The 12760-nt window shown below is 28.4% G+C and overlaps 1 protein-coding gene across 1 annotated transcript in view; it reads right to left on the reverse strand.

Moving 5' to 3' along the window:
* Positions 1-466: 466 nt before the first annotated feature.
* LOC106682462 (sphingosine-1-phosphate phosphatase 2) overlaps positions 467-12760 on the reverse strand; it is a gene marked incomplete in the record, with an annotated part of 21020 nt that continues 8726 nt past the window's right edge. The window contains 3 exon segments of the mRNA XM_067050014.1: positions 467-5693; positions 7384-7520; positions 7591-7763. Of these exon segments, the coding sequence (XP_066906115.1) occupies positions 5431-5693; positions 7384-7520; positions 7591-7763 (573 nt within the window).

A 12760-nucleotide genomic window follows, 5' to 3' on the forward strand; every position in this document is an offset into this window, starting at 1 on the left:
TTTATTATTGTTATTTAATTTTTACGTTTTATTGCACATCTTTTTAATTTTTCATTTACGTTTATATCATTTGTGTGTTTGTATATTTTTACAAGTGTTTGTATCTTTTTTAGCCCTGAAAGGTGGGGTGAAATGTTGGCTCATAATATTAGGCATTTGATTTTCCAGCGAACAGCCCTGAAGAAGGCTGGAAACTAGCCGAAACGTTGGCACATTAAAAATAGGTTAATCCAACTTATTTGTGTTTATCATTGACCGCACCCCCAACCATCTTCTCCTCGTTCATCATCCACGGTCAACTATCTCTCATAATTATGTTGGCTCATAATAAATTTTTGTACGACTATTTGAATTTTTCTTTGATCGCACCCATTTGTTATATTATTATATTCAAAAGTAATTTTATAGCTGCTTCAGCTCAAATCAGTATCACCACTATGATGTCTTGTAAAATAATAATACTCAGTCAATTGAACTATGAAAATATATTTAACATATGATAATGACAAAAATTAATATATAAAATTCGAACATTATTAACACACACAGAAGAATTTAGTGAAGGTTACAATATAAAGACGGGTAACTTAGCAACTTCGCCACCATACATTCTTAAAACATACTCAATTATCTAATACACACTAACAACAAATTAAAGCTTTCAAATTTGGCAAATTGATAAAACTAATTTTTATTAAAATTATCGAATGTAATATTACAGAATTGTAGAAAGGCAATAAAATATACATCACTGAGAGATACATTTCTCTTATTTTGTTTAAAAAGAATTAATCAGATTTTTTTTTCGTTTAAATGCAATTAAGGTGTCTGGAGTAAGTACATAAATGGGGATTTAATTCAAATTCGAATTTGTTGGGAGAGCTAGTATATATAAGGTAAATGAGATGGTGGGGGGAGGGAGGAGGAGAGGGTGCAATCTGATAAGAACACAAATATGTAAAAACGTCTTTATTAATGCCATTTCGTCCAGAATTTTGAGCTATCATCAGGGCTAATAACAAAAAACAAGATAAGAACCAATGAATATATATACAGAATGATTAGAAAATAACTAACATTATAGATATAAAATAATGTTGAAAGACAACGTATAGTCTAAGTATTATAAGAAGATAAAGGCTGTACGAGGAAAATAATAATAAAATTAAGTAAGGGGAAAGAACAAAAAATAAAATATATTTGAAAATTTATTTAGTAAATACATGTACAGAATGAAAATTATTTAAAATTAAAGTAGTGAAAAAAGTGAGAAAATCATAACTTTAATTTTAAATAAATTTTATTTTGTACATATATTTATTTACTAGATTTTCATATGTATATTATTTTCATGTTCTTCCTCTTCCTAAGAAAATAGAAAATTATAAAATAGTAAGTTTGAGATTATATAAATTTATATTTTATGGTTTGTTCTTTCCTCTTACTTAATTTTAATATTGCTTTTGTCATACAGCCTTTATCTTCATATAATACTTAGACTATACATGTCTTTCGACGCTATTTATGTATCTATAATGATAGTTATTCTCTAATCATTTTGTACATTCTTTCATCCATAAGTTGTTATCTTGTTTTTTGTTCTTGGCCGAAACATTAGCACTAATAAAGAAGTTCTTCACTGATCCCCAACCATCTTCTCATATATATATACACATTTTAAGGAAATAATTAAGTATTTACTTCAAATATTACCACAGATGGTAGTTCTAAAAATAAAAAAAAATTGATAAAAAGCCCCTTTATGCACTTGAACTGAAAAACAACTTAGACCGACAAACTTTACTGCACATGAAAATATTTTTTTAATACGTACTAATATACTTGAAAAGCAAGATTACGAAATACTGTAAGTACATACTGCATATAATGGAAAATTATTGTGCCTATTAGTTTTTACATTACATTCGTTCATTTTGTCTTATTACAGGATTGTTAGTTCTTAGATAGTCTTTACAAACAAAAGGCACATGGAATGATACGAGTATTCGGAAATATTACATTAACACTCAGAGAATGTTATGAGTTATAAAACTTTACATTTATTTTATTAATAAAATCTTATTATGTATAAATGAGGAAGTTAAAAGGGATAAATGTAACAAGGAATATTTTATTTTGAGCAAAAAAAAAGTAAATATATACAAATTTAGGCACAGCGCTAATAACCAGTTTGTACTTAACTTTGTTTACCATTTATCTTTATAAAAAAATTTGCGTACATTTATATAATTGCCCTCCTTCATTATTTCATTCAGAATGAGTACTTAATCAAATGTTTATATAAAAAGAGAAATATTAGGAAATGGAAGAGAAGAACATGATAAATAATTATTTTAAAACATTGACAATCAAGATTATAAAAAATTGTCTAATACATCTAGGTATGAAAGAGCGAAATTATTTACATTTAGAATTCTTAATTATCCTTGCTTACTTTAATAATAGTATCTCAACAATGTACGTATAAATGTTAATTGTTTCTAAGGATATTTTTTCCTTTTTTATACTTCTAAACTAATTTAGCAAAAAGGACAACCAGCACTAGTAATAAATAACTAGTCAATAATAAATATCAAGTAATTTTATATTCACTTTTCTTCTACCATTCATACTAACAAATAATGGCTCTGAACATAAGTATTGCTTTGATCAGAGCCTATGATAGATTTGATAACTGATCAAAGAAAAAAAAAATTCAACAGGGTAAGTTTATCATTCAATAAACAAATAAAGCTACAGACATCAATAAATACAGCATAAATTACTTAAATATAAGTGTAACTCATTTAAAAATAAAACATTATTTTTTTTCCTTTGGTCTTCATTAATATACGTATTTCTGAAACAATTATGCATTTTCCTGAATTTTTAACTATTATTTACACCTATTTCATATTATTAAAACATAATAATTATAAATAAAAATAAAGACATAGCCAATTTCTTTTTTTTTAAAGAAAAAAAAAAGAACCACAGCCAAAAATAAAATAAATTAAAAAAACTACAGAAAAAAGAGGTATGAAACTTTTATCCCAAACACTTACTGTTTTTAATTCAATTTTTATTGAGATATTTCAACCATATAAAGGCCATTTTAAAAAAAAACAACTAAAATTATGATTTATAAATCAAGGTTTCTCCCTATTCTTAACTACTCTTCCAACACAAGAGCTGGATACATTACATACATAAAGATGCATTACCTTCATAAGGTGGAAGGAAGGACACAACGAGATAGAGTACAATACAGCACCATACGGACTAGCCTCGGAGTCAAACTGGCTGAGAGCATCCTAGAGAAACACAAGCTGAACCTCCTTAGGATGGACCATGAAAGAACTGTCTGGAAGACATATGAGACTCGTGTGAAGGGAAGAAGGCCAAGAGGAAGACCTTGTTACCTACCGTGTGACGGTGCGTTTCCTGGGAGGAGAGTGTTAAGGAGGCGGGATATGGACTGGAGTAAGAGAAGGGAGATGGTCCAGACTCTCCAAAACATAACCCCACACTACGCAAGGGGTAAAGGGGATAAAATGATTACGATAAAGGCCATTTTTAAATCTAGAATATAATTACTCTAATAATATATTATTTACATAGAGAAATTTATATCTTTTATATTACTCCAATTTCAAAATAAAATGTAAAGGATTCTTTATTTAAATCATTTATGCTACAGATCAAAGTTATAAAAAAGTGTTTAAATCTACTTTAATTATGTTATAAATTATTATTATAAAATTTACAAAAATATTTTTTGGAAGATTATTGGTTACTAGTCCAGGTGGTGGTGGAAAAAGAAACTCAAAATAGTACAAAACTTGTATATAAAACATTAAATATTTAAATAAACAATAAATTTGTTTTCCATGTGATTTATTTATCAAAACGCCAATCATTAAATAAGATTAACTACTTTATTTCCTTCTTCATTGTTTTTTTCTTTCTTTTAGTTTCTACTGTATTCAATTTTATTTTTATTTGTTTCTATTATTTTTTCAGTATCACTCTACCTATACATTTTATTTTTATTTTCTTATTACTGTATTTATTATTACACTTTATTTTGCTAGTCTTATTTCTATTTTCTTTAAAAGTATATTGTTTATTTTTCAATAAATTTCACAATATTTTTGAGTTTTTAGTACTATTTTGAGCTCCCTTTTTGACCATCACCAAGAACATCTTCCTTCAGTAATATTTTTGAATGATATGAACATTTAAAGTCAATTATAATCTGAACGACTCACAAATGGCCTATCAAACACAACTTTTAATAGGATAGATAAATTTGAATTGACTATTATTATTGACTAATACAGATTATTAATTGTTTTTTATACAGTAAGAATATAAATTAATTTTTAACAATTTAAAACAAACAGAACTAAGAGAAATTTAGATACTTATTATAATTTTACTCATAACAAAAATGATCTGAACAATTTAAAGTAATAAAAATCAGAAATACTTTAAATTAAAAAATAAATTAATCTCAAATAAGAATATAAATTTGTAATAATCAGTAATGAATTAAGGGAATGGCACCTGGTAAACATAATTCAGGCTACAGCATTACGGCGTGTAAATGGGCAGGTAAGGTTGTAAGGCTTAGTAACAAGCGGATCCCTTGTTAATAAAGACTGAACCAATGGGTAAACGTCCAAGGTGTAGACCGGAACGTAGATGGAAGGATTGCGTTAAAACTGATTTAGTAGAATTGGGTTTGGATGGACATCACTGGAATGTATGTAGAAAGCGATTGGTGATATCGGCATCGAACCTTCGGGTTCATTAGGCCTTCATTATTATTATTATTATTTCTAATCAGTAAAATTTTATATTTTTGATTTAAAGTATATGGCCTATATATAAAATCATCATCTTAATAAACAAAAATTAAATATTTAAGTATTTGGAACAAAAGATTGATTATTATACATAATAAAATCAAATTAATTACTGCACATTATATAAATAAATAATTTAATCACTTCAACTTAAAAAAATAAGAAATAATTGCTAGATTATTTTTGAAGAAATAAAAACAATATCATTGGAATTGAGAGATGATTAATAAACCATTATAAATTAAATTTATTTTATAAAAATAAAAAATATATGTGTTTCTATTTGTTCGTGTTACTATTTAACATAGCTATTTCATTATTCTTGAATAACATCATGATTAGTTGCTTAGTTGCAAAAAAATTTTTATTTCTTTTGGATTATATTGATAATACAAACAAATATTTTTAAAAAAAATATTAAAATGAAATAGCTAACATTTTACCACTGCATTGGTAGAAACTATAAAAGGACGGCTATGTCCCACTACCACCCCGTAACGTTTTTCACTGCAGAAACTTAACTTTGTAGTTCAAAAACTTTTAACAATAGAAATTGTTATTAAATTTCAGTATAAAACGTCGGCCGATCGATTGATAGCATCTTGAATGTACTAGGTAAGAGGTGAAGTGTATTGAACCCAATCAAGGAATACGTGATATACTTAAATATAAGATCTATCGTATTTTTAAGAGAGGATGGAGTCTCTGTTGGCTCTGTTGAAACACCGAGAGCGCTAAGTGTGGCATAACCTGCCGATTTACACATAGCTCGAGTAGCCACAATACAAGAGAAACCCAGAGCGCATCGCAGGAATACCAGACCTGGAAAAATCAGAAACACATTACAATAAAGAAACTATAGCAAGAGAAAACCTAGAAATATTCTATGCTACGTTAATATGTAGTAAATACAGCTCTAAGAGGAAAACAAATTCAATAAAAACAGCTATTTTCAAATAAATTGTTAACCTAAAGGTGGGTTTATACAAAAATCTTAGAAATAGCCTTGTTTCTAGTAAAATGTTAACAATACTTTTTTTTGTTGACTTATATTTACGCCAGTCAACAAAAAATGTTATTGACATTTGCAATGAACTTTATTTCATTTCATTATAACAACGTTTTTTTTTTTTTTCATACCCTCCTATAATGATGTTATTAAATATCTGGTACATACATATAGGAGGTATGCTATATGTATATCTGGGTGTTAATGATACCTTGGATTGCCTTTTGGCAGTTATAACAACCCTAGAATAACATTACTTATATTACCTTTCAAACAAACACTTATAGCGAGTATATTTGTCAATGTACATGTCACAATCTTTCAAGAGGAGATTATAACACCAAAAAAATAAAAGGGAATTCTTCCCGGCCTACTGAACCCTAATATCATCTTTAAAACATTTATTTGCAATGAGAAGAGGAGACGACTAATATTCTTACTTAAGAATATTAGTTAAATCGAGTGATATTGAAAAAGAGGCTAACCCACCACTCCTGCCCTCCGTCTTAGCATTACTTAAAAAAAAAATTATATTCAGATAGAATACACAAAAGAAATAAAGTTAAAAGAATGAATACAATAAATATATTATGATGAAAAAAAGACAATATACAAAATAAATAGGGGTACAGAGGTATGTAAATTATATAATAGAGTCATTAATAATAAAGTAATAAACGTAAGTATGCTCAAGTAGGAAGTAAAATATGAATATAAATTAAAAATAAGACACATAAAAATAAAAGAAAAAGAATGTACGGTAAATATAAAATATAAACTAATAAAAGTAAGTATGGAGGTGAGAATTTAAAAAATAAACCAGATAAAAGACAAGGCAAGAAACCGAGCTTCTGAAATACATAATGCAGAGAAAAGAAGAATTATGGGGATTTTATAAGGTTTGAGATGTGTCCGTATGTCAGGGAGATGCAGTCTTTATCGACTTTATGAATTCTCTGATAAATTCAAATGAATGGATTCCGAAGATGAAATGTTTTTTATTGTTGGCGACAGTAGTTGATATGAATATAAATTGAAGTATTATCGAAGTTAACTTCGCACCCTCCTTTTATTATTATACACGGTCAATCAGTGATCTTTGAAAAAAAAAAAATAAAAAAAAAAAAACCCGCAAAAAAAAAAAAAAAAAAATAAGTAGAAAGTAGTTGATTGATAATAATAGAAGATATAATATTTTATCTTCTATTATAATCAATCAACTACTAATTAATTTATTCTTATGTATATTTCCAAGTTTGTTTATTTTATTTTGTTTTTGTTTTTTTCAGCCCTCATGAAGGCCTGAAATTCAGGTCAAAATGGCAGCACAAATAAATAACTTTTGTTTATATTACTAACCGTACCCCCGACTACTTTCTCCTCAGAATTATTAATGAATTATCACTAACGATTCTTTTTTGAGTATATTTTACTTAATTTCTATTTGATAATTACACTATGAATTTGTGATTAATTTTACTAAATAATAATTTTAAGGCTCACCCAATGTTTCATATGTAGGCCATATAACCGTGTACGGAGGCGACGATGGCGATACCGACATCTGGCCAAGCTGGAAATTGGTCCAAGCTCCGATGTGGATTCCAACACAGACACTCACGATCATCGCTGTATCACCTCTGCAAATAGAAATCATAAATTCTCAAATAATTCTCTAGCGAAAAAAAAAAACAATTTTAATATTCATACCTAGTCGGTGTCCAAATCTTGTCTTTAGGATGGAACATGATTACACATATGCTTAATGTAAGAAGAATGACTGGCGACCACCTGCTCGTTAAGAGGAACATGTCCATTTGGTCGACTAAAGGCACAAGAGGAACCAAGAGAACAAGTGCGAGTATGATTCCGGCCATAACGTCCTAAAAGTAAATATTAAATGTTGGTACTGGAAGATTATTGATTGACCGTGTGTATAGATGAATGGAATATGGTCCGGGTACAGTCAAAAAAAATTCAAATAGTTTTTTTCTATTTTTATTGAGCCAACGTTTCGCCACACGTTGCAGGGCTTCGTCAGGGCTAAAAAAGATACAAACACTTGACATAGTTACAAAAAAAATTGGAAAATAACAGAGGTATACAATGAAAAGTAAAATATAATAAGAAAAATTAAAGGTTGTAAACAGTAAATGAAAAGGGTAATAGTAACCGATAGATAATTCTATAGAGTATTCTGTATCCCACTCATTTGGTATATTGTCTTTCTTAATCACTTACACATATTGTATCCCAATATTTTATACTTTATTTCTCCTATTATTTTTTTTAAAAATAATTTTGTAAATATCTCTTCTCCCCCTCTATTATGCATATTACCATTTATTGTTTGCCAAATTTCTAATTTAAATATTTTTTTTTACAATGTTTACTTTAAAATTATTTTCGTTATTGTGGCATACTAAACTGCCATCCCCACTCCTCCCAATACAAACGACTCACTCTGACTTTGACTCCTGTCAAAACAGGTATGAATTCTGTCTCATTATTTGATTTTATTCTTTTCCTTTTTCATCTCTTAATTTGTACTTTCTTTAATAATTCTTCTCTTATTTTATCTCTTATCTATCTGTTACTATTACCCTTTTCATTTACTGTTTACAACCTTTAATTTTTCTTATTATATTTTACTTTTCATTGTATACCTCTGTTATTTTCTAATTTTTTTTGCAATTATGTCAAGTGTTTGTATCTTTTTTAGCCCTGACGAAGCCCTGCAACGTGGGGCGAAACGTTGGCTCAATAAAAATAGTATAATCATTTACTATTTGAATTTTTTTGGCCGCACCCGGACCATATTCCATTAATTAAATGTTGGTGTTTGACCATATGTTGAAACAAGAAGAATGGCAGTCAAGAAAGCAATAATTAAACAATAGTGACAACTATTTATAAAGAGCCGATGCTGTAAATCTTTATCAGAGCTAAAAGAAAGGGATATGAGTAGGCCCCAGAAACAACACTTCAATACATAGCAGATTGCGACTTGTATGTATCGCTGAGATATGGTCTTCTTAGTATAAGAGCCCGGTAGAAAAAAAGTCAGTTATTTCACCCCAATTTTTTTAATACTTTAATGAAAACTATGTATAATTACCAAAACCTACTATAGTTGGGGGGAATAAAAAATGGAGACTGTTTCAAAATGTAAAAAAAATAATTTTTCATTCCAGATCTTTAAGACTAGAGATCCATATGTTTAAAATTACCAACATCATTTAAAGTAAAGTAAATTTTCCAAAATTTGAGCCCTAATAGAGATATGTTCAATAGTTCCCGAAATATAGTTTTTTAAAAAAGAATAATTTCATTTAATGAAATGTGTCTGATTTTCTCTGTATCCCTTTCTTTTAGCCTTGGAGAAAACCTAAAATAGATCAAAATGTTTATGTTATTTTTTAATTGTTGTTTTCTTGAATATGACCCGTACCATCTCCTTCTTGCTAAAAATAAATAGATTTTTTTTTCAATTTGATTTATAAGTTCACCACTGTTACATTTAATTTTTGATTATTTGAAAGATATTAGAATTAGAAACCCTTTTTTTTTTTTTTTAAACTCAAAAATATTCACCCAACTAAATCAATGGGTCACAACCTGGTAGGTCTGAACAAGTAAGCAAGAAATCGAGCAATGTGTGGACTACCCTCACTCCCAACTCAAAGAACAGTGTTAAAAGGAAATTTGGGTGGCTTAAAAGGCTGGATTCTCTAGACCACCCACTAACCACTGAACTAAATCTATAAATCAATCTATAGCCCATCCTCTTAAAAAAAATTCCACTGAGTAGTGAAGCACAACAATCCAACTTTCACCAATATCTTGTCTCAGTCCACCACTAATTCTAGACAAGAATGACTGAATGGCAATGAAGAATAAACCCCTCACTTAAAAAGAATCGAGGGAAAACAGACAGGTAAGTGTGGATCGGGCCAAGTTAGATCGGAAGAAAGTTGGATAGATAATAGCAGCATTCTTTTAGCCAACAACTTCAAATAAAAAAATTAATACAATTTACACAACAATAAATAATAAAATAAAGCATTACTTATTGTTTTTGTTCTTAAGATATTTGGTTTCAGGATAAAGATTACATTTCAGACATTCAGTAATGTTTATATTTTTCGGGAGGTATTATTTTGAGAATTACTTAAATTTCTTGTTTGAATTAATGAGAGGAGAGGGGAAGACAGATGGAGAAAGGTGGAAATTTTCACTCCCAAATTCGTTGCCTCAGTTTAACAACTGCATAGAAATGCACAAAGAATAGAAAATAATTTTTTTAGAATAGAAAATTTTTTTAATAATTTTTTTTCTTCTATTCATCTCTTTTGTTAAACTTTTCTTATATTTTGCCTTTTTATCAATTATTATGTTTACATATTTTTATATTTTCTTTCTTTTTCTGTCCATATTTCAATTTTTAAATTAATAACTAATATATTTATTAGGTGTATTTCAGGTCGAAACGTCGGCATAAAATAAATAAATATGGTTTTGTTTATTCTTCAATTATCAGTTATCAATTTTTATCATTTATGATTTAATTCAATATTTTGTATAATTCTAAATTTGTTTGTATACTATCCCTTTTCAATTGTGTGTTCCTCTAAATGTTGTTGTTATCTCTTTTGTTCTATAGCCCTGATGAAGACCTGAAATTCAGTCGAAACGTCGGGATAAAATAAATAAATATGGTTTTGTTTATTTATGTTGTTCTTTGCTGACTCCAACCCCCCGACAAACTTCTCCAATCATTAATCTACGCTCAACTATCTACACCTTACTAATATATTTATACTTCTTTGCATTATATAACTTCATTTTCGTTTTATTTCCTTAATTATGTTATTTTACCTAATTTTTCAATTATCTATGTATACATTTTATTTTCCAACTCTCTCATCACTTCATTTTATTAATTCCATTCTGTAAAATTATTCACTTTATGTCATACTTTTTATATTTTATTTTTTATTTTCAATACTTATTGGTTGTTATCTTGTTCTGTTCTTAGCCCTGATGAAGGCTAGAAACTCTAGCCAAAACATTGGCACACTTAAATAAGCTACACGAACTTATTTGTGTTTCATTTGACCACACCCCCAACCATATTATCCTAGTACTTCATCCACGGTCAACTATCCCTCATAATTAATTAAAAATAGAAAATATATATCACTGTGAGATACATTTCCCTTATTTTGTTTAAAAGGAATTAAAGATCTTTTTATTTTATTTTATTTTTTTTTTCATTTCAAATATAACCAAGGTGAGTGGTGTAAGTGTTAATGGGGATTTACGAAAAAAGGGTTTCATTGGGAGAGCTACAGTGTAACATCTCAAACAAAAAATGGTTATTTTGATTTATGCATGTAACCTTAGCAATAAGGGTAAGGTCTATTCAGTTCCAAACTGTAATATCTCAAAATATTTTTGTAATTCACAAAATATTTAGATTATATGACACGGTAGCAGCATGGTAACGCGCCTGTCTACCAACCCATAGATTGCGAGTTCGAGCCCGGCCCTACCCAGGATTTTTTCCAGCATGAAAATTACGCACTACTCACTCACAATCTCCCCCCGGGCATTTGTGAGGCCCGTTAGCCAATGGGAGGCACTCACAAAAATAGGCGTGGGAGTGACGGACCCACCCTATGAAAATCACGTCAGGAAACGTGTGATGTAATTCTTAAGTACATCGCGCGAGGCTTTGGACCTCCACGGTCTGTCATGCCAATGAAATAAAAAAGATTATATGACATATATTTCTACTATGACTCTGTGATTTACTGTATAGGTCTTGCCCTGAGTGCCAAGATTACATGCATATCTTAAAATAAACAATTTTTGAGATGTTACACTGTTGAAGTGAAACAGCAAAATAACCCCTGAGAATAAAAATTCATAAATAAATACCTACTGGTTGGCAGGGTTGGGCAAAAATTAGCTATAGTTGAAACTAATAGCTAAAGTTGCCATGGATACAAACCCTTATTCATGAATGAATCATTGATAAATAAATACCGTATCCATGACAATTTTAACAATTAGTTTCATAGTTGACCAACTCTGCTGGTTGGAACCAGTATATATTTATATAGTTTTGACAAGTTTGCATAAAATTTTTATTTGACAAAATGTTAAAAAAAAAGAAGCTTATCACAGTTACTGACTAGTATTGGTAGGCTATTCAGTAACTGTGATAAACTTTTTTTAAATAAAAATTTTATATACACTCGTCAACTTAAATAAAGTAATAAATTACCTAATACAATTAAACAATGGCTGTCAATTATAAAAATAATTGAAAGAACAAATAATAAAATACTAAAATCTAGAATTATAGATTTTAGAAATCTAGATCTAGAAAATCTAGTTAGTAAATACATGTACAAAATGAAAATTCTTTAAAATTTAAGTGATGAAAAGAGTGGGAAATAAAATATAAATTTATGTAATCCAAAAAGAATAAAGAAATATGAATACTTTAATTTAATAATAATTATTCAAAATTAAAGTTATGGAAAAATATATGTAATTAATAAAATATATAATTAAAATTCTAGAATGAAACGTTGGCACTAATAAACAAATTCTTATTTATTTGTATTCTTTACAGACTGCACCCCCAACCATCTTCTTTTCATTTATATATATATACATATGGATATATATATATATCCACGTTCAACTATTAACTCATCAGTTGTCAGGAATAGGTTAAATGTTAGGAATAGGGTAGTTATTAACTTATACTTGAAAGATCTTTTTTATTTCAGTTTTTTGTTCTCATTTAATTATTTCTCTCTATGAATAAGTGTGATGAACTGGCATTGATGACCAGTAGGTTTTA

Source organism: Halyomorpha halys, unplaced genomic scaffold (genome assembly GCF_000696795.3).
Source record: "Halyomorpha halys isolate HHAL.00 unplaced genomic scaffold, Hhal_1.1 Scaffold416.1, whole genome shotgun sequence".
Lineage (NCBI taxonomy): Eukaryota > Metazoa > Arthropoda > Insecta > Hemiptera > Pentatomidae > Halyomorpha > Halyomorpha halys.